The 22480-nt window shown below is 58.6% G+C and overlaps 1 protein-coding gene across 9 annotated transcripts in view; it reads left to right on the forward strand.

Annotated features, from left to right (window-relative positions):
* Window positions 1-5407: 5407 nt before the first annotated feature.
* The window catches only part of ABLIM3 (actin binding LIM protein family member 3), a 42931-nt gene continuing 25858 nt past the window's right edge, over window positions 5408-22480 (forward strand). For all 9 annotated transcript variants that reach the window (XR_005626694.1, XM_039701442.1, XM_039701444.1 and 6 more), the window contains exon 1: window positions 5408-5714. Coding sequence is in view for 8 of the 9 variants with exons in the window: in XM_039701442.1 (XP_039557376.1) it covers window positions 5702-5714 (13 nt within the window). In the remaining variant the exon portion in view is untranslated. The remainder of the gene's footprint in view (window positions 5715-22480) is intronic.

The raw sequence follows: 22480 nt of genomic DNA on the forward strand, positions 1-22480 counted from the left end.
AAGCAGCTCAGCGAGGCTCAACATCTTGTTTTGATATTTCCAGGCTGGAACATTTTGATTTTTCTACTTCCAAAGCTTTGCTGCTTTAATTTTTTTGTCCATAAAGCCGAGGCTGAAATCAGAATGAAAGCTTTCAGTTTAAGCTAATTAATCCAAACACTTTGAATCAAAGCCTGGGATGTTTGCACAGTGGTGTTCTCTGGGAATTTATTTTCAGGGTCTGCATTCCATTTTTAGATTGAGGAACAAAAAAAACAGAGTGAAATTTCCTAGAAAAGAGATAACCTGCTGCTTACCTGGGGCGAGCCATTCTGCAGCTTAGAAGTGGAAAAAGAAATTAGCTCTCCTTAATTACAGCATTTGGCCTCCTCCTGAGGATCTGGAGACCTGGCCTGAGCTCCAGTTCCTGCAGGTGCCCTAAATTCCCCCAGAATCACCCTGATTCCTGGTTTTCTCATGGAATAATCTGAGGAACAAAAGGAAAACTGAATTATTGTGACAATCCCACTGCAGCAATAAGAGAGCAGCAGCATTTCCCGAGGTGCTGCTGAGCAGGGGGTGCTCCCTGAGGAGCTCTGGGAAGGCAGGAGGAATTCCAGGAGTGCAGAGATCCCAGAGCTGGGCTTCCCACTGGTGGCTCATGCTGGGCAAGGCTGTTCATGGGCATCTCCTGATCCCAACCCAAGTCAGGAATTCCTTCTGCCAGCAGCCCTGGCTGCTGCAGGGCAGCTTCAAAGAGAAAACTGAAATGAGCCCCGATTTCCCCTGCCCTTCAGAGGGGGGAAAGCAGGGCAGGGACCCAGGCTGCAGCTGGAACTGAGCTCTGTGTGCCAGGCAGGAGCTGCCAGCTGGGCTCAGCAGCGTGGCTGTGCCCACAAAGGTCCCTCTGTGTCACACTCAGGGTGTGCCAGGGAAATGATGCAGCCCCAGCTCGGGCACTGAGCCCTGACAGAGCCCGGCAGCCCCAGCCCTGCTGTGTGACACAACCACTGCTCCTCCTTTTCCAGAGCACTCCGGGGTGAAAGATTCACAGGTTTTAGGGAAAACACTGACTTTCAAAGCCCTTAAACCTTTGCCATCACTCCTGGATCAGTCCAGGCCATGCAGCACCTCTCCTCTCCCGGTGTCCAGGTCTCTCAGGAGGGAATGTGGGCATTCCTGATGTGCAGAGCTTCTGCAGGACGTGCTTTGACTCACCTGCTGTTGGTTTGGGAATATTTGTTGCATTTGAGCCAGAGGCAGCCTTGGTGAGGCTAAGAAGGAAGGAGGATGCAGGAGCCAAAGGATGGAGCCATTCCTTCATGGCTTTGCAGGATGGCTCCAGGTCCAGATGGGCTGTGGTGCATCAGCTTTCCCTGGAGCACTTCCAGATCCCACCCATCCTCCACTGCCTGGGTGCTCTTTTCACTGCCTCCCTCTGCACAGCACTAAAATTAATGCCTGAAAATGAGAGTTTGCTTGAAAATAATCTATCATTTGATTATCACTTTAATGCAGGCAGCCCGGGGAACATCTGCCTCTGCCGGGCTGTGTCTCCTGCTGATGTGGGGAATTGCTGGGAAGGGAAGAAGAAGGGTTTCTGCTGGGGAAACTGGAAGAAAGCCAAACCCCTGGCAAATGCCTTGGTGGTGGCTGTGAGGAAGAAGAGGAGGAGGAGGAAGAGAGGGGACCTTTGCTGGACGAGGCACCAGGGCCCCAGTTCACTGCCTCTGCTCCCAGTTGCTCTGTGGTCCAGGGACTCACAAATTAAATATTCATTTCCATCACATGGGAAATAATTCTGCCATCACCAGGAGTGCCTGGCTTTGCACTGGGGCAGTGGACAGCAGGATCTGCCCACGCCTGACCTTACCCCTGGCAGATCCCACCTCCCAGGGCAACCAGGGACAAGAGAAAAGGGATGGGAACTGCCCAGCGAGGCAGAATTTCCTCCATGCCATGCCACAGCCCATGTGCCGTGCTAGAACAGGGTCTCCAGCCCCCTTAGGCTCCTCTGCTGCCTTTTGGGAACATCACAGCCCCGGACTTAGAGGCTTTTTTTGGAAAATGTCACCAGCTTGTGATGAGTCAGTCGTGCCTCTCTGCAGCCTGCCCGCTGCTCCGTGCGAGGCGTGGGGCTGTCCCCACGGGCATCCCCGCTGTTCTTTGCACTCGTGTCTTCCTGGAGACAGGAGAGGCTGTGCTGGGCAGGAGCCGGGCCGGGGGCTGGGCTGGCAGGGCCGCGTTTGGCCAGCTGGAGCCGCAGGGACAGACGGACACATGGGCGCTGCAGCTGCCATGCCCGGCAGGGGCATTTCCAGCCCGCCGGGGATTCTCGGAGCCCGGCAGCAAAGGCTGTGCACCCAAATGACTCCCAGTGGAAGGCAAGAGGCTGGGAAAGAGCGCTGGAAGGTGGTGCTGCCAGCACGGAGGTGTGGGCGGTGTCCCGGGGTGCTGAAGGGATGCTCCGGCTCCCAATGAACCAGAAACGCCGGAGCCCAGGCTGCTGAGGGCCCATCCCGCTGTGCCTCCAGGACAGGCTGTTTCTGTGCTCCTTTTCTCTCCTGACTGTCTCTCCCAGCTCCTGCTATCCGAAATTGCAGCCTCACCATTCCTCATCTGTCCCGAGTCCCTCGGCAGTGAGGGGGGATCCCATTCCCTGGGATGCTCCTGCAGCCCTGGGGTCCAAAATCCCTTCCCAGGGACAGCAGCTGAGCACAGCCTCACATGGAAACACGGCAGAGACACGTGGAGAGGCACCGAGCCTGATTTCTCCCAATTCCTGGCGCAGGTGTGGCACAAGATGTGTTTGAGCCCAGCTCGCAGTGGTTCCACGCTCAACCAGCAGCTCCCAGCTCTCCAGCTGGGATCAGGCACTGGGAAAGGAGGAACACGGCGACTGAGCAGGCAGGGGAAGTTTGGTTCAGGTGATTCTCAGCATCTTATGGAGGAGGGATAAAAATCCCAGTGTCCAGGGAAGGAAAATTAAATGAAATTAGCACCTTTTTCTCCTCTGTCCTTTTGTGTCCATCACTCCTGTGTCCCTTCTCTGCAGGGTTCCCCTTGCTCTGCACAGCCCGAGCTCTGTGGGACCTGCAGGTGCTGAACGGAGCAGGAGTCGTGTGGGAAAAACACAGCCAATAATTGCTGTGAAAATTCATGTTGCAGTGCACAGACACAAAGGGATGAAAGGAGGCTGCCTTAACATCCTGACATTTCCTCCTTTCTGACCCCTGTCTCAGGCATCCCCAACATCCTCTCCCGGCAGCTTTCGCAGGCAGTTCGCTCAGACAAAGGAAAGGAAATGGGATTTCCAAAACGCCCTGGGACGGCGCTGATGGTGATGGTGAGGGGCTCGGAGCAGCGCCCAGGAGCTGCTGGCTGGGCTGGGGAGGTGACAAGGGTCACAGCTCCTTGCTGCCACCTCCACAGCACCAAAACTCGCAGATCCCACTGCAGGGAGCACGGCACCCTGCCCGCCTGGCAGTGCCCGCTTCCCTTGCCCACAGAGCACCACCCCGCTGGGGAGGGGATGCCAGGGCAGAGGTTCTGCACCGGTGCCCCCCGAGCTCCACCAGAGCACCCCATCCTCCTGTGCAGCCCCCTGCAAGCCCAGCCTGTCTGTGCTGGAGATTTCAAGTTGTTCTAAAGGCAGCAAGTTAACGAGATTTGGAAACCAGGTCAGTGGAAGGAGCTCAATTAGCTGCTGAACCGTGGGGACCAGCTCACGTCCTGGCTGCTTTATTGACTCCTCAGATGGGTGTCATTGGCACCACTCACGACAGTCTGGCTGGGATGGGGACCTTCCCTGAGGAGGGCACTCCTGGACACTCATCAGGCACAGGAAACTTTACAGAAGGCCAAACTCAGTGCAGCCTGAGCCATCCCACCGTGCTGTGCCATAGAATCACCACAGAATTATAGAATAGCCTGGGTTGGAAGGGATCAGGGACACCTTCCATTAGCCCAGGTGCCTCTGAGCTCCATCCAGCCTGGCCCTGGCCACTGCCAGGGATCCAGGAGCAGCCACAGCTTCTCTGGGCACCCTGTGCCAGAGCCTCCCCACCCTCACAGGGAGGAATTTCTTCCCAATATCTAATCTAAACCTCCTCTAAAGCCACTCCCTCTTGTCCTGTCACTACATGCTCTCGTAAACAGCATCTCTCAATCTTTCCTGTATCAGCAGCTCTGCTCCCCCCAGCCCTGCAGGAACCTCCAGGCTCCCACTCCCACTGCTCGTCCTGCTCTTCCCTGACACCTCAGGGGAGGGGACAGCCCAAGGGGACAGGCAGCAGGGCGTGCAGAGAGCTGGCAGCACCGGCACAGCTCAGGCGACCTGCTACCTGTCTTGTCACGTCACCGGCAGCATCTGCTGCAGATAAAGCAGCAGGAAAGCCAAAGGGGCTCTCTGAGCAGCTCTGCAGCCCCAGCAGCGCGGGAGACGCGGCGCCTGTCACGCTGCATGACAAACCTCTGTCATTAGTGGCAGGGCTGCAGCTCAGATCCTGGAACCGCAGCTTGGAACCGCAGCTTGGAACCACAGCTTGGAACCACAGCACGGCTTCCTGGGGGCTGCACGGGCAGGGGGCACAGCTCTGTGGGCACCCAGGGAGCAGCCTGGGCATGGCTTTGTTCTGACTGAGAGTGTTTTGGCCACAAAACAAGGGGCTCATGGCTTTGAAGCCCTGGCAGGGATCCCGAGGTGCAGCCAGCAGGGAAGGCTGCTCTGATCCCGAGGGAAAAGCCCCTCTCTGTCCCACAGCCGTGCAGACACCCTCAGCTCCCTTCCCCATCCTGGCGTGGGACAGATGCCCAGGCTGCCAGGAGAGCCAGGGCTGCCAGCCTGGACAGCTGCGGGAGGGAATCTTGGCACGGGAGGAAATCCAGCTTACTGCAAAAACCACATCCCTCTGTCCTGGGACAGCATTTCTGGGCTGCTCAGCTGGACAGCAAACAGCACAGGGCAGGCAGCAGGGCACCCGGGGCTGGCAGGAGCCCTGTGGCAAGGAGGGACCAGCCAGGGGGCTCAGGGGCTGCAGGCAGGGCAGGGAGCAGGGCAGGGGGCTGAAAACAGGGCAGATGAAGGGCAGGGCAGGGTAAATCTGGGCTGGGTTGTGGGCAGAACTGCAGCCAGGGCAGGGCAAGGCTGGGCTGGGCAGGGCTGTGGGCAGACAGGGCTGTGGGCAGGACTGCGGGCAGGGCAGGGCACTGGGCAGAAGAGGGCAGGGCAGGGCAGGACAGGGGACTGAAAACAGGGCAGCTGGAAGGGTAGGGCAGGGCAGGGCTGGGCTGGACAGGGCTGTGGGCACAACTGCAGCCAGGGCAGGGCAGGGCAAAGCTGGGCAGGGCACAGCAGTGGGCAGAAGAGGGCAGCGGGCAGAGCAAAGCAGGGCAGGGCACTGCCAAGGCTGAGCATCCTTCAGCCACCTCCGCGCTCCGCAGTGCATGGCCGAGCTCCGGCCGGCCCCCGCCGCTCCCCCGGGACCCTCCCCCGGGCCGGTGTCGGCGCCGGCCCCCTCCCCGCCAGCCGTGACCTTGGCATCCGCCGGCCGCGGGGACAGCCCTGGGGACAGCCGCCGTGGGATGCGTTAGGCGGCGGATCGCACGGGAATATTCTCCGGGGAGAAGGAGAGCGGCAGCCTCCTCCCGCGGCAGGAGAAGCGGGTTTGAAGAGCATCTTCGCCCCTTTGTTGGGTGAGGAGGACGGGGAAGGAGCGGCAGGATGAGCACGAGCAGTGAGTACGGCGTCCTCTCGCCTTGCCTGGGGAATGGGGCTGATACCGCACCGAGCTGGCTGGGAGCAATCGGAAAGAAAATGTCATCCCGGCGCTGACAAGCCTAGCGGGATGGATTTTGGGTTGTTTTCCTGCCTGCCTTTTGCTCGCCTGCTTTCTGACAGGCTCTGGCTCGGCTGTGTTTGATGTGGGCTGAGCCGTGGCGCTTATCTCCGCGGAGTACTTTTCTTGGCTTGGATTTCTGGGGTTTTGGAGGGCAGAGCATCGACTGAAATGTCGATACGCAACATGGTGAGAGGCAGCCAGGAGCGCTCTGACAGGCACAGCCTCACTTGCTGCTGCCTCTGCCTGGGCAGAAATGGACGGGAGGGCAGGAGGAGGAGGGCGAGGAGAGACCCAGAAACCTGAGCAAAGCACAGGTGCAATCCTGGAAAAATAAAAAAAACCCCAAACCTTCTGCAGCTGGGGATGTGGGTGTTGCTATTGTGCGTGTGAGACAGGGACGGAGGCACTCATGCGCTGTGGATGAATTTCTAAAGAAGCAGAGCTCGGAAATGTGCTGCATAAGACGAGAACTGGCACCAGGCTGCTCACTTTGGATTCTGTGCCCTTGCTGGAAAGTCTGGGAAGATTGATCAGGGTTGAGCAAGTCGCAGTCAATTTCTTTTCCCTGCCTGACGTGCTGGGTGACAGCTGTGCCCACCTCGCTGGCACCACGGCTGTGATCCTGCCTTTAAAAGCAGCAAGTCCCTGGTGAAGGAGTCGCTGTTGAAGGCCACCTGAGGGGCCTCCTCCTGGGCTAACCTGCCCAGGGAAGCCCCCCTGGCCCTCCCGTGGCTCCTGGAGCTGTGTGAGGAGCCAAGCCCTCCCCCAGGCACAAAACAGCAGAGCAGCAACTTCTCCATTGCACTGGCGTGCTGAGGTTTCTCAATCCGAGGGCTTGGGGTGGTTCCCGAGCAAAACACCGTGAAAAATGCCTTGGCACGCTGCGAGGCAACAGAACAGGTGATTCCAGCTCTGTTGGGCTGTGTCAGAGGCAAAGTTTCCAGGTGCCCTGTGCCCGAGCCACACCTGGGGCAGGAGCGAGCCCCCTCGGGGGGAGCGGGGCTGGAGCTGCCTAGGTGGGAAACAATAGGGACTGATCCTGATCCTGCAGGATGCCCGAAACAAAGGGTCCTCCTCTGCTCCTGGGGGCTGCTGCAGAGCCCTGCTGGGGTCGGTGCCCACCGTGGCCAGGTGGGACTGCTGGGCTTCCTCGGAGCCGATTCTGACAAACGCCTGTTGGTTCCTTTTGGGATTCCTTGCCAGCTCGTAATAGCTGCTGCTGGAGATAAGGGCTGTTTGTGGCACTGCTGTGTTCCAGCTAGCTGATGGTGCTGCAAAACTCCTTCAGCTGCGGCCTCCCACGCCCAGAGAGGTGCCAAGCCCTGCTGCCTGCCCCCTGCTCTGTCCAAGCCCTGCTGCCTGTCCCCTGCTCTGCCCAGGGAGGTGCCAGGGACACAAACCCTGCTGCCTGCCCTGCCCAGGGATCCAAACCCTGCTGCCTGTCCCCTGCTCTGCCCAAACCCTGCTGCCTGCCCCCTGCTCTGCCCAGGGAGGTGCCAAACCCTGCTGCCTGCCCCCTGCTCTGCCCAGAGAGGTGCCAGGGACACAAGCCCTGCTGCCTGTCTCCTGCTCTGCCCTGCCACACAGGGAGGTTACTGGGCACAGCCAGAAGTCCCTGGGAGCTGCTCCTCCTTCTGCCACCACCCGGCTCTGTGGCCCTGGGCACATCACTCAGCAGTGCCAGCAGCTGCCAGGGCTCTTGCCAAGCCCTTTGGGGGGCTTTGCAGTCTTTGCCTAAGTTGCCATTTCCCCAGTTTAAGTAGCCACCTGTTTAGTCAAGGCTTGGTAACTCTGTGGCACCCCCTGGTTGCTCAGGGTGCTGGGGGTTGGTGCTTTATGGGTCACTGCAGGGGCCTTTGGGACCCCCCCAGGGCTGTGCAAGCCCTGCTGGGGCTGGCTCTGCCTTCCTGGGCTCCCAGTTGCTCTCCCAGCAGCTGGAGGGCTCCGAGCAGGGCTTGGATGCCCAAATGCTGCTTCACTTGTGTTCCAGCACGGCTCTGAGAGCCAGACTGGGCTGAGGGGCCATCTCTGCCTTCAGCACGTTCTGTGAATGGTGCCAAGAGCTGCCTCACCCAGCTCTGGGCATCCCTCCCCAGCCTGTAGCCCTCCAATCCATCCACGAGGCACAAAACCCAAATCCTGCAGCCTTGTGCCAGTGCCATCTCTGTGTCACCCCCGTGATGCCCCTGGCACTGACCAACCATGGCTTTTTCACCCCTCTGCTGGTGGCCAGTGGCTCACTGGAGTTTGGTGCCACTTGCCAGAGGCTTCCCAGCCCTCCCAGCATGGCCAGGCCTGCTGCTTTCATTTTTTGGCTGTTTTCCCCCCAGGACAAAGGCTGAAGAAGCCAGATTGTGCACAAATTTATGATGCCCAGGTGTGCCTGTGCCTGCAGGCCTAAAATTTTGGGGCTGGCAAAGGAAGGAGAGGCAGAGCTGAGGGACAGAATGCCACCATCTGATCTGTGAATTCCCACCACTGCTTCCCATTTCGCTGGGTGCATTTTGTTCACGCTTCTCCCCTGCCTGGAGCTGATGTGAGGCAGGGAACCTGTGGCTGTGGGCCACGGCTGGCCCCGAGCCACGCTGCTGAGCAAATCTGCCAGGCCTCCAGGAACTCTGGGCAGGATTTGCTGGGATTATCCCCGGAGATGCTCCATGCACAGGAGCCTTGCTGAGGGGACAGGGGGTCGCTTTTCAGCCTGGATGTGGGTGTCACCATGTCAGCATCTGTCCCACAATGAAGGCAAAGCCAGGTGAAAATTGTGTATTTGGGGTGAAGAGATAAAACCACTTGATGTCAGGTGTAAATTCCTGTCCTGAGGCTGCAGAGCAGCTCAGCTGGCCCTGAGGGTGGCAGGGTGGGAAGGTGGCCTCTGCTCCTGGGATTCCAGACGTGCAGTGAGGGTTTGGAGGGCACAGTGCTGCTGTTTACCTTTGTTAGGCTATCACTGCCTCTCACTAATTGCTTACAAATGGATCCCTACCCTAGCAAACAGGTCTGTGCTGCTGCTTGGCATTTCCGTGGGAGCTGGAGCTTGTAGGATGAACCCTTGGCCAAGAGAACATCCCCTAAAATCACCCCTGGAGTCGGCTCTGCCTGCAGCCAGCATCTCCCTGGGAATCCGGGCGGGGAGTCTGATGCTGTGTTTGTGCTGAAAGGGTTAAAGCTGCCACTGCCCCGAGGATTTCAGCCTCTGAAACAGTGGGAAGGATCCCTTCTGCTGCTCTGGAGGGAGCCAGCAGGTCTGGGTGCTGCAGGTCCGTGGAGTGCTGGCTGTGAGTCACCCCGTGGGATTTGCACATCATCCCCAGCTCCTCTGGGGTGGCACAGGGGCTCTGCCAGCCTGGGCTCTGCCAGCCTGGGCACTGCTTTTGGCATCAGCGAGGTGCCCCTGCTTGCTCTGGGTCCCAGCAAGGACATCCCAGCTCCTGGGGGTGAAACCCTGGCCAGCTGTGGATGGGCAGGGTCTGGATCAGTGTGCCCGGGGTGATGGGGGCTGGCTCACACCCCCAGCCTCCCTCCTGCCTCCAACGTGCACCTGGCAAAAATGGGGCCAGAATCTGATGGTGAGCCAGCTCAGGGTGGGCTCAGCCATTTTTCCCCATCCTTGGAGCAGCTGTTGGAGCACGGAGAGCTCCCAAAGTAGGTTTGGTATGCCAAGTGGAAAGTTTCGTCCCTATCCCTGGCACCTCTCAAATTCCTGCCCCTGCTCTGAGAGAGGAAAGGCTGGACAGCGAAGCATTTGGGATGGGAGGCTTCCTGACAGATCCTGATGAATGCAGCATGTTTGCCTGGTTATTTTTGTCTTCCCTAAATCATGCTTGCTCTTAGATCGTGATCCTCTAAGCGTAATTACCCCGTAATCTGCAGGCACATGTGGTTACAAGGTGTTTACCAGCAAACTCCATTAAGGCCCTGTGTAATTAAAGAGGAATCCCGTGGTGCTGCACATCTCTGGGAGCTCCAGCCCTGCTCCTGGGGCAGGTGATTCACCAGGTGTCCCCACCCTGGGGACAGCAGCAGGGAGGGTCCTGCAGGGAGGGTTCCTGTGGTCAGAGATGCAGGGAACCCGGAGGGGTCAGCCTGTTGATGTCCTGAGCAGGGTGTTTTCCAGAATTTGGGCACCAAGGGGAACTCCCAGACTCCCTGCCTGCATTTTAGTCCTCTCAGTGCCCTGACTGTGACAAACAACCAGACACAAATCATCCCCTGTTCTCCTGGGCAGCCTGAGGGACAATCACCCATTGCATTTGCTTTGCTGCCAGAGAATTCCAATCCCAGGCAGCAGCTCTGTCCCTGGGCTGGTGGATGGGCTCTGTCCTCTCAGCCAGGCTCTTTCAAACCCTCTTTCCTGGCAGCTGGCCCTTGGAAGGGCAGGAGCCATGGAGAGTGGCCCTGCAGACCCGTGGGGTGTGTGCTGTACGGTCAGTGGAAGCGAGTGAATTCTTCCAAGGGCCCAGCGTGCTCTTCTGAAACAAACAGCACATTTTCTAATCATCAGCTGCTGCTGCTTGAGCAGGGGAACAGCGTTTGGGATGCCAGCAGGCTGGGCTGATGACAGGAGTCCATGTGCTGCTGCCTTTGCTGGGAAGGAGGGAGGAAAAACCCACCCAGTTCCTGCCAGACCCCGCAGTCCTGTCGTGCTGGGGCCATCACGAAGTGCTGGGAACACCTCACTCGCTATTTTGGTATTTTTAGATCTTAAATGCATCAGTGCCTGAGTTGTGAGCGCTGCAGAACCTCCAGAAAGCAGCTGGGGGTGGAGTGGTCATGGCAGGAGCTGGGCTGAGGGATGATGGAGAGTTCTGCAGGAGGGAAGGGAATGTGGAGGGAAGGACCAAGTGCCTCAGGATCATGGATCTGGGCTGTGGGCAAGGCTGGCAGGGGACTGGAGCAGGGATTCTGGCTGTGGACAAGGCTGGCAGGGGACTGGAGAAGGGGTTTGGGCTGTGGGCAAGGCTGGCAGGGCACTGGAGCAGGGATTTTGGCTGTGGGCAAAGCTGGCAGGGGACTGGGGCAGGGATTTTGGTTTTGGGCAAGGCTGGCAGGGCACTGGAGCAGGGATTTTGGCTGTGGGCAAGGCTGGCAGGGCACTGGAAGCCTGGAGCAGGGATTTTGGTTTTGGGCAAGGCTGGCAGGGCACTGGAAGCCTGGAGCAGGGATTTGGGCTGTGCCAGGTCCTGCTGTGCCCAGCACCTCTGGGGCCAGGGGCTCAGTGCATCCCTGGGGAGCAGAGCAGGGCAGAGCACTGCCCCCAGCCCCGTGGGCACTCCTGGCTCTCAGGAAAAGCTGCCTGAGCTTTATCAGGCCCAAAGTGATCTCTCCCAGGAGCAAACTGGCCTGCACGGGTTCCATTTATTTGCTGGTGGCTCAGGTATTTGATAGGCCTGAGTTTCTGGGTGCATTTTTCAGCTCAGGTGCAGTTTTCTGAATGCTTTATCAGTATCAGCCATAAGCCCTGGGAATTGATGAGCTTTCTCCACTGCCTGGGGCAGAGAGCAGAAAGAAAAAGGAGCTGCTGCTGAGGTTTCCTGAGCCAGCCTGTCTGACCTTCCTTTCTTCTTACCCTTGCTGGCCTGGCAGGGTCTGCAGAGCCCCGAGGATCATTTGTTTTTCTCTTCATGGATATTTTACTCCACTTCCATTTTGAATCAGCTTCTTCCTGAGCCTTGGAAAAGGCTCAGACCTGGGGAAATCCTCGTGGGAAGGTTTCTCTGAGGAGCACAGCCATGCAAGAGGGGAGCAGTGCCTCAGGTTTGAAGCCATCCCCTTGGATTCTGGTTTTTCTTGGCAACAAGTGGCACGTGTGGCGAGCTGGGGGGCAGGAGGAGCTTTGCTTTGAGCAGCCCCCCTCAGCCCCACCTCGCTTCTGAAAGCACCTTGCACCTTGCCTGTCCTTCCCAACACCCAGCTGTGCTGTGCTGCCAGCCCTGGTTTTTTTCCTGTTTTTTTTTCCTGTTTTTTTTTCCTGATTTTTTTTCCTGTTTTTTTTCCTGATTTTTTTTTCCTGTTTTTTTCCTGTTTTTTTTTTTCCTGTGTGTTTTTCCTGTTTGTTTTTCCTGTTTGTTTGGGGTTTTTTTCCTGTTTGTTTTTTTTTCCTGATTTTTTTTTTTCCTGTTTTTTTTTCCTGCTTGTTTTTCCTGTTTGTTTTTCCTGTTTGTTTGGGGTTTTTTTCCTGTTTGTTTTTTTTTTCCTGTTTGTTTTTTTTCCTGTTTGTTTTTTTTTCCTGATTTTTTTTTTTCCTGATTTTTTTTTTTCCTGTTTGTTTTTTTTTTCCCTGATTTTTTTTTCCTGATTTTTTTCCTGGATTATTCCTGGATTTTTCCTGGATTTTCAGGGCTGGAAGGGACCTCCAGGTTCTTGCAGCACCCCCTGCCATGGCAGGGACACCTTGCACAGAGCAGGGTGCTCCAGGCCCTGCCCACCTTGGCCTTGGACACTTCCAGGGATTGCTCTTGCTGGAGAATGGGAGCTATTTTTGAATCCTCGTGGGGACTGGGTGGGTCTCTGCCTGCTCAGAGGCACTTGCTGGGACATGTGGGGATCTCCCAGTGCCAGCTGCTGCCAGCCTGGGCTCCCAGGGCAGGCACAGAGGGTCCCAGCAGGGTGGGTGGCCCAGGGTGGCCCTGAGCAAACACCTCAAAGCTTTAGAGGAGCAGGGGGAGCAAATCCAAGGGTGAAACCCCTGCCTGAGGCACGGCAGGAGCTGCAGCCCCTGCAGGGCCCAGGGCTGCCAAAGGAAGGGGAATCCTCACCCAGGGCTGCCCTGGCACCTGCTCTGCCCTGCCCTGTCCTCTGCACTCCATCCCCGAGGGCTTCTCCTAAAAGAGGGAATGAAACCCTGGAGGGCTTTTTCTAAAAAAGAGAATGGGATCCTCGAGGGCTTTTCCTAAAAGAGGGAATGGAATTCTCGAGAGCTTTTCCTAAAAGAAGGAATGAGATCCTTGAGGGCTTTTCCTAAAAAAGAGAATGAAAACCTCGAGGGCTTTTCCTAAAAGAAGGAATGGGATCCTTGAGGGCTTTTCCTAAAAGAGGGAATGGAACCCTCGAGGGCTTTTCCTAAAAGAAGGAATGGAACCCTCGAGGGTTTTTCCTAAAAGAAGGAATGGGATCCTTGAGGGCTTTTCCTAAAAGAGGGAATGGAACCCTCCACGGCTTCTCCTAAAAGAAGGAATGAAATGCTCGAGGGCTTTTCCTAAAAGAGGGAATGAGATCCCCTGGGGCCTTCGGAGGCAGTTGGGCTGGAATTTCCCCCACCTTTTACTCACAAACCAAGAGCATCTTCCAGCAGTGTGGGCACACAGGGGGAGCTCAGCCCCCTCTCAGCAAGGAGGCCAAAATTCGGCTGGTGGCAGCTGCTGAGGCACAAAGCTGGGTGAGCCCAGCTTGGAGCCTTGCTCAGGGAGCAGAACATCCCTTCATCCACCCCCAGATGCCACTGCAGAGAGCTGGCACTGCTGTCCCACCAGCAGAGGAGTGGGCTGGGTCTGATCCTTCCCCTCTGGAAAAGGATGGCCTGGATGAGCTGGCTGAGGGATTGAGTGTGGATGTTCTCCCCTCCCCTGCTTTTGAAAAAAAATAAAAGAAGGAAAGGCGCTGCCTGTGTGGTGAGTTATGTGGTGATGACTCCTTCTGATGGGCTACATATAAAATCCCTTCCCTCCCCGAGGATGCTCCCCGTTGAAAGCTTTTATGGCATCTTAAAAATAGCCACAGAGGGGGAGAGAATGAGAAGATGGATAGGTAGGTGGATCCCTAATAAGGAGAGAAGAGGAAACAGCTCGAGGGGGAATGGAAAGACTCTGGTGCACGGCATGTGAGTGGCTGCCGAGGGAGGGGACGCTGTGGCCGTGCCGAGCTGCGTGCCCAGCAGGAGCAGGAAACCCTATAAAAAGCCTGCCCGGCAGATCTGTGCCTTGCACGTGCTGGGGACGGGGCTGGGGTGAGCAGCAGCTCGGGCCTGGCTCTCCCTGCATTCTACAAGAAGTGTTAAAAATAATCCGTGCCTTGGCCAGCTGCTGCTGCTCCCGTGGGACCCCCAAGCTGCTGCTGCCATGGGACCCCCAAGCTGCTTCCATGGGACCCCCAAACTGCTGCTTCTGTGGGACCCCCAAACTGCTGCCGTGGGACCCCCAAGCTGCTCCTCTGGGATTCCCCAGGTTGCTCCCGTGGGACCCCCAAGCTGCACCCGTGGGACCCCCAAGCTGCTCCTGTGGGACCCCCAGGCTGCTCCTGTGGGATCCCCAGACTGCTGCTCCCCTCCTGCAGGCTGCAGCTGGGGATGGGGTCGCTCCTGGATCTCCCCGAGTGCCCTTTCCCAGCTGGGAGCTGCCAGGCTCTGTGCCCCTGGCAGGGTGTAATGGCCAGGGTGACACCTGGGGGGTGGCACTGGCGGGGGGCTCAGCAAGGAGGGCACAGCCCCCCGGGGGGACAGTGCTGCTCTGCACTGCCAGCACAGCGTCGCCCTGGAGGGGAGGTGGCTCCAGGCCCTTTGCTGAGCTTGTGGCAGCTCTCCCCAGCACTCGGGGAGGATTTTCCAGAGTGTCTCCAAGAAATGCTAATTGCTTTGGCTTCTCTCGGTGCAGCACAGCCACTGGGCACAAAGGGCTCTTAGTCAGCTGAGAGATCTGCCTGATCCTTGCTCTGGAGAGCTGCTGCAGTCTGCTGTGGCCACTGCTGAGCCCCACATCCCCTCTTGTCCCCAGGCTGGCCCGGATCTGTGCTCCCGAAATCCAGAGGCACGAGGCACTGTGAGCTCTCTTTGGGGTGTGAAACCCCCCCAGACTCAGCCCTGGCAGGCACAGCATGGTCAGATGCTCCCCCTGAGCTGCAGGAAGCGTGGTGGAGGGATGACAAAGAGTTTCCCATGCTGGGGATGTGGCAGGAGCCATCAGCTGAACCCTGGGGTGCCACTGCCCACCCAGCTCTGCCCCTGTGCAGGAGCTGGGAAACTCTCCTTGGCTTTGCCCCTGCTCCAACTGCAGGGGAAAAATGCTGCTAACGAGGCTCCTGTGTCACCCCCCAGCCTGTCACATCCAGGCCATCTCCCTCTTGCTTTCTTGCCTTTTTTAATCTTTTTTTTTTTCCTCTCTCAGCTAGACAGGAACTCAGGGAAGCAGGGGCTGGGGAGGGTTAGCAGTGCCCAGCTCCAGGGGAGAGTGAAGCTGGGGAGATGCTGCCTGGTCCCTGGGGGTGGCTCTGAGCCAGCAGCACCGTGCTGGCTGCACAGTGTCCATCCACTCCCCACCTGCAGGGCTGCATCCTGCTCTGGGCTCCGGGAAAGCCTGGGACACCTGGGATTGTCCAGCCTGGAGGAGAGAAGCTCTGGGATCACCCAGTTGTGGCCTCCAGTGTCTGCAGGGAGCCTGCAAGAGATGTGGAGAGAGAGAATTTACTGGGCATGGAGTGGCAGGATGCAGGGCATGGCTTCACACTGCTGGGGAGTGAGGTTAGGTGGGATATTGGGATGAAATTCCTTCCTGTGAGGGTGGGCAGGCCTGGCACAGGGTGCCCAGAGCAGCTGGGGCTGCCCCTGGATCCCTGGCAGTGCCCAAGGCCAGGCTGGATGAGGCTTGGAGCACCTGGGACAGTGGAAGGTGTCCCTGCCCATGGCTGGGGTGGAATGAGATGAGTTTTAAGGTCCTTTCCATCCCAAACCATTCCAGGATTCTACCCCTGGTCCCTGCTCCCACCTTGCCTGCCCTGGGCTGGGAGCATCCCGTGGGTGTCCAGAGGGAGAGCTGGCCAGGAGGGGACACTGTGGTGGCCAGGAGGGGACCCTGCAGGTGGCCAGGAGGGGACACCTGAAGGTGGCCAGGAGGGGACATTGTGGTGGCCAGGAGGGGACACTGTGGTGGCCAGGAGGCGACCCTTCAGCAGCCCCAGCCCTCTCTGCCTGCTTGGCTGCTCAGGTGGCAGCGAGGCTCCACTTTGGGTCACAGTTCTGTTCCCTGGCAGGCAGATTTTGGCTCATTTAACCAAAAGCACAACAAAGCCCACCACGCTCATTTTCCCCCCGCTGAAAGGGGACTTGTTCCCGGAAAGTGCCAGCTCTGCCGGGCCCATTGATTGCCCGTTAATTGTCGCTAATGAGGAGCTGGGCGAAGTGGCATGCAGAGGCTCTTGGGGACAGACTGTCGCTTCGGCTTGGGAGGGACATCTCAGCGGGGAAGGGTGAGCGGAGCTGCATGGATGGGTTTGTTAACGAGGAATGCTCCAGTTCTGTGCCCGCAGCTCGGCTTCAGAGGGTCCCTGGCGCTTTCCTGCCCACAGATGGATTTATTTCCACGTGCAGAGGTGGGATGGAGAGGGCTAAGCCCACCCTGCCAGGAGGGAGTGATGCTTTGGCATTTCCCAGCTCTGCACTGCCCTGGTGCAGAACTCTGCACTCCACACCCAGTGCCAGCAGCTCTCCTCACAGCTCAGGCACACAGAACAATCCTTTTCCAGCCCAGAACCAAGGACACCGCTGCAGCTGCAGCCCAAAAAGTGCCAACCACAGGGGATGGAGGAGAGCAGCCTGGGAGGGTGGGACTGCATCACCTGGGGCTGGAATGGGACACTGAACCCAGTGTGGGAATGGAGCAGAACTGATCAAAGAGTGAGAACTCGTGGCCAGGAGTCCCTGTGGGGTGGAGCCACGGCCGGGCTCCTGCACTGCCCAAGGTGTAACCTTTGAAGGCCTTTCAATAAATCCCTGCTTTATTCCTTTTCCAGTCCAGCCTCCACTCTAGGGAGCCTCTGAAGGCATCAGCAGCACTCAGTCTGTGCCCACGAGCAGCAGGAGCCGTGCCAGGGCTTGGCCCTCGCCTGCAGCCCGCCAGTGGAAGGCTCTGTTTGCCCAGCCCCCGTGAAAGGCACTAAGGGCTTCCAGCAGGAGCCAGCCCTGTCTGCCCGCCCAGAGCTCCCCCTGCCCTGGCAGTCAGCATTCTGAACCGGGGAGCCAAGGGGAGCACGAGTGTGGAAAGGAGGAGAGGAGGGAGCTGGGGGTGCTCAGCCTGGAGAAAAGGAGACTCAGGGGTGCCCTCATTTGAATTCTGTGAATCCCATCTGTGCCAAGCCCCTCGTGTGCCCAGGGAGGTTCACTGTTTGGGCTGTGCCTGTCCTGCCACGTCCCTGCCATCCCTGGCCAGCTGTGGCCCTGCCCCGTGGGCAGCCCCACGTCCCCCAGCTGAGGCTCAGGGTGGGGCTGGGGGGTGTGCAGCCCCCTTGGGAGTGTCACACTGGTGCAGAGGGGTGGTTTTACTTGTGGGGACTCCTCTCCCACTGCAGCAGCTTCCTGGGTGCCCATGCCCTGCTCCAGCAGCTCCTTGGCACCTCTGCCACTCACCTCAGTGGTTCCTTTTATCTCCAATGTGCTGAAATGGCTGAGCTGCTTCACCAGTCCCTTTTCTGGCTGTTTTCTCTGTTGTTCTCCCATTCCTGCCAGGTTTCCATGTACCTGTGACCTCCTCCAGCTCTCTGGATGCCCGTTCTTGTTCTCACAGCAAGAGGCTGTGTCTGTGATTTCTGCTCAGCTGCAGGCAGGGCTGCTCTGCAGAGGGGATCTTCCCTCTGGATTTGTTATTTCATTAGGATAAACAGCCAAGTGGGATGTTATTTTCCATTCCTGCTGAGAGAGGTTGGAGCTGCTGCTTTCTGACCCAAACCCTGGCGTCTGGTTTTGGATTCTCTGCCTTTGAAGCGGGGAGGAGAAGCGAGAGTGGAGAGTGTGGATGTGTTTTGCTGTACAAGGGATTGGTGGCTGCATCTCTGCCCCCACCCTGGCCCTGCTCTGGGGTTCAGGGGAGCCCTGAGCCATGCGTGGATTGTCCTGTACTTTGTTTTCCCCTGGTTCCAGGCTCCCTTCACAACCAGGCACTGCTGTGGAATTGGGACTGGTTATTGTTTGTGTTCTGAGCCATAAAATACCTTTTAGGGGGCTCAGGCAGCTCTGCTCCACTTGGGGAGCAGCAGGACAAAGAGCTGGCACATCTGGGCTGAGAAATGTGCCTGAACCCAGAGCTGGGGCAGAGGGGGAGAGCCCTGAGCTGCTGTGGTGTGTGTGCTGGGCTGTGCCCCAAAACCAGAGCCAGCCCATCTGTGCTGGGACAGGGGAAGGTCCTGAATCACCTGGCCCATGGATCCATCCCTCCATCAATGGATCCATCCCTCCATCAATGGATCCATCTCTTCATCCCCCAGGGTCTCTGAGCTGCCTCAGGGCTCTTCTGGGGTCTGGCAGCTGTCACCTCCTGCACCACAGTGGGACACTGGCAGGGGACAGGCCATGTCCTGGAGGGATCCTCTGCTGGGACAGTGGAAGAGGACAGGAATGTCTCAGAGGTGTGAAGGTCATCCCGAGGGGAGCAGCCTCCATCCTCCACCACTGCTCTTTTCCCTCCCCATGGCTCCCTCTGCCCCAGCCTTTGCTCCATGGCTTTTTGCCTTTCCTGCTTTTTCCCTTCCACCCCTTTCCCACCTTCCTTTTCTCTTCCCTTCTCCTGTTTCTCTCGTGGCAGCTTTGTTCTCCTGGCTGTGTACTGGGGTTGCCATGGTGACTGCCAGAGCATCTCTGCATCCCACAGCATGGTCCTGTGCCCGCCCTGGCCATGGCAGAGGCAGGGCACCCTCCTGCCCCTCGCAGGGATGGGATTCCTTGGGGACATCCCTGTGGCACATCCTGGCATCTGGGGAGAGGAGGGGACAGCGTGGGGTGGCCCTGAGCAGCTCAGGGCAGGGCTGGGGTGCAGGGCTGGCTGTGTGGCACAGCTTCACTGCTGCAGAAACATATCAATAAAACCTTCAGTAAATATTTTTTTAATGAGCAAACACTAGTTGAGGAAAACAGAGGAGCTGCAGCAGCACAGGGAGTCCCTGGGGTGTGGAGGCAGAGCTGCTTGTGGCCTTCTGGTGGCCATTTGCAGATGACAATATCTCCTTGCAGTGTGTGTCAGAATTGCTGGGCCCCTTTCAGGAGATAATTAGGTTGACATGTTATTAGCTGATTACTGGGGAAACATACATTTACTGAGGATTTATCCTGCAACCAGCATTAATCTCCTGTATAGCTGCTAAACCTCCATAAATAATCTGATTTTGATAATCAATTGCTATTGCAAGTTCCCCTATAAATCTCAATTAAATGCACATTTAACAAGCATCAAGTTGCCAAATTTGCTTGTGCCCGTGTGTCCCGCTGCTTGCCTGGGGCAGAAGTCTGGGGCTGTGCAAGCTCAGCTCTGGTTTTCTCAGCCTGAATGCAGAGTGGGCTTTGCCAAGGCAGAGCATCCCAGAACAGCTTCGCTATTGCCCGGGTCCCACGTGGGGAACCGAGCCCAGCCCAGCTCCATGCTGCTGGGCCTGGCTCTGCTGGGCCTGGCTCTGCTGGGCCCGGCTCTGCTGGGCCTGGCTCTGCTGGGCCCGGCTCTGCCGCTGGGCCCGGCTCTGCTAGGTCTGGCTCTGCTGGGCCCGGCTCTGCTAGGTCTGACTCTGCTGGGGATGGCTCTGCTGGGCCTGGCCCTGCCCTGCCTGATGCTGCTGCTAGGCCTGGCTCTGCCGCTGAACCTAGCTCTGCTAGGCCCAGCTTTGCTGGGCCTGGCTCTGGTGGGCCCGGCTCTGCCGCTGGGCCTGGCTCTGCTGGGGATGGCTGTGCTGGGCCTAGCTCTGCCCTGCCTGGTGCTGCTGCAAGGCCTGGCTCTGCCACTGAACCTGGCTCTGCTAGGCCCAGCTTTGCTGGGCCTGGCTCTGCCGCTGGGCCTGGCTGTGCCGCTGGGCCTGGCTCTGCTCTGCCTGGTGCTGCTGCTGGGCCCGGCTCTGCTGGGGAACCGAGCCCAGCCCAGCTCCCTGCTGCTAGGCCCAGCTCTGTTAGGCCCGGCTCTGCTGGGCCTGGCTCTGGTGGGCCCGGCTCTGCCGCTGGGCCTGGCTCTGCTGGGGATGGCTGTGCTGGGCCTAGCTCTGCCCTGCCTGGTGCTGCTGCAAGGCCTGGCTCTGCCACTGAACCTGGCTCTGCTAGGCCCAGCTTTGCTGGGCCTGGCTCTACTGCTGGGCCTGGCTGTGCCGCTGGGCCTGGCTCTGCTCTGCCTGGTGCTGCTGCTGGGTCCAGCTCTGTTAGGCCCAGCTCTTCTGGGCCTGGCTCTGTTAGGCCCAGCTCTGTTAGGCCTGGCTCTGCCCTGCCTGGTGCTGCTGCTGGGCCTGGTTCTGCTACGCCCAGCTAGGCCTGGCTCTGCTAGGCCTGGCTCCACTGGGCCTGGCTCTGCTGCTGGACCTGGCTCTGCTAGGCCCGGCTCTGCTCCCAGTGGAAGGCTGCGGGGGATGTGGCAGTGCCCTCCCTGCTCAGCCGCGGATCTGACAGAGCTCCCAGCGCCTCCAGCCAGCCCCTTCCAGGCCCTGGGAGCACCTGGAGCCTTTAGGCCTGGCTCTGCCCTGCCTGGCTCTGCCGCTGGGCCCGGCCCTGCTGGACCCGGCTCTGCTCCCAGTGGAAGGCTCCAGGGGATGTGGCAGTGCCCTCCTTGCTCAGCCGCGGATCTGACAGAGCTCCCAGCGCCTCCAGCCAGCCCCTTCCAGGCCCTGGGAGCACCTGGAGGAATCTTGAGCCAGGCAGGGAAGTTCCTGCTGGAGTTCTGCCCCCAGCCCCGAGCTGTAACTCATCCCCTGGAATGGAGCTGCATTGAGAGGGCTCTGTAACAAATATCCCTGCCCCGCAGCCTATTTCTGGGGACATTGTCCCCTCAGTGACGCCAGGGCTTGCTCTGCCAGCTGTCACCCCCAGCCCAAATTCCCATTTCGTTGCATTAATATCCATACAGTGCCTCTGGGTGGGGATTTGATTTCAGCTGGCTCCCCGGAGTAGAAAGAGTTAAAAATAGCAACTCCACCACCCCTCATTCCCTGGCTCTGACGCAGTCTCCCAGGTTGGAGTTACAATGCCGACAGGAATAGGGTTTAAAATAAAACAAGGGAGTGCTCTGCACTCTGCAGAACGGGAGAAAGGAGCTGGAGGAGCCTCTGGCTTTAGGAAACAGGCAGGAGTTTGTCTGCCTGGCAGGTCAGCGATGCTGGGCACACACAGAGAGATGAGAGCGGGAATTCAGGAGCTTCTCCATCCCCAGGAGAACCAGGGAAGGAGCCCAGTGGTGCAGCTCCCCGTGCAGAGCAGCTCAGCAGGGCTGGGCTCAGCCTCCTCGGAGGTGCAGGCAGGGACAGAGCAGGCAGATCCTCTCCCAAAAGTGCTCCCAGACTCTGGAAGCAACAGTCTGCTGCAGGGTGGCGAGGTGCCAGCCTGGCGCTGCCTCATCCCACGGGGCTGCTGCTCTGATCTGGCAGGGAAAATCCTCAATCCCCACATTTCTCCCTCTCTCAGACGCTGGCCTAGTTTAAAAATGTCAGCTCCTGGCTTTTCTTTTGTAATATTTTAAATATAGCAGCCTTTATGTCTCTGATGGATGCGCCATATGTTTGGGAAACGGCCCCGAAATCCACGGGGCTGGTGGGTGGAGGTTCAAGGGAAAGAGCATTTCCACACGGGAAGCTGCAAACACAAAACACAGCAGCAGCAAACAGCAAATCCCTCCCGCAGCAGCCAGCAATAATCTCCTTTCTGTCCTGCCTGTCTCCGGGTGTTCGTGTGAGCAGCAATGAATGTTTCCATTGTGTCACCTCCTGTCCTGGCCACCCTGGCACTGCCACCACGGTGCCCAGCAGGAGATGCCACCATCTGACAGCTCCTTTGCGCTTTCCCCTCCTCAGAAAGCCCCTTTGCTGCTTTCTCTTTGGGGTTTTTTGGGGGTTTTCAGCTGGGATGTGTCCCTGGTGCTCCAGCTGGCTCAGACTGCTGCAGGCGTGCCCGGGGGTGCTGTGGGTGGCTGTGGCAGCAGGGGACAGTCCCCCCGGGCTCCCTGCACTCCCACACAGCCAGGACTGTGTCCCAGCCCCGAACACAGCCCCTGCTCAGCAGGAAATCTGGCCTCAGCAAAGTGATGAGCTCAGGCTTTTCAGCTTTTGGCCAGGACCTCAAGTTTAGATTCTTCTCCTCCGCACATCCCTCAGCTTTAGGGCCCAAGTGCAGCCCCTTGCGTGGACCCCCCAAAACCTGTCCAGCCCAGCTGGAGCTGCAAACAGCATCCTGTGGGCTGGGGCTGGGTCCAAGCCTCAGGCAAGGCCACCCCCTGCTCTGGCTGGCTCCGCTGGCTGGGGCTCCCCCCTTGTCACGCCTCAGGAACCAAATCCAGGGGACGAGATGGACCCTGGCCAGTGCCTGGCTGCCAAGGGGCTGCGTCCCTCGAGACCACCCTGCCAGGGCAGCAGGAGGGGGCTGGGGTGGCCCAGAGCTCCTGCAGGCAGTGACAGCTCAGGTTTGGCCCCGCACTTGGAGGGAGGGGGGCAGTGGGGATGTCACAGCAGCCCTGAGCAGTTTGGGTTGGAAGGGACATTAAAAATGATCTCATTCCACCCCCTGCCAGGGACAGGGACCCCTTCCCTGGCCATGGGGTGGGCACAGGGGAGGGGGGAGCTGGGGGAGCCTTTTGGGTGCTCCTGCTCTGCAGCACGGGAGATTTGGGGCTGGCACTGGGTCCCTGCAGGGCAGCTCCAGCCAAGCACGGGGAAGCTGTGCCCAAGGCCTGGGCACACAGGCAGCAGCCTCTTGTGGGGTCCCAGTCACTCCCAGTTTGGGGGTCTCA

This window comes from Passer montanus, unplaced genomic scaffold (genome assembly GCF_014805655.1).
Source record: "Passer montanus isolate IOZ18808 unplaced genomic scaffold, ASM1480565v1 scaffold15, whole genome shotgun sequence".
Taxonomy (NCBI): Eukaryota; Metazoa; Chordata; class Aves; order Passeriformes; family Passeridae; genus Passer; species Passer montanus.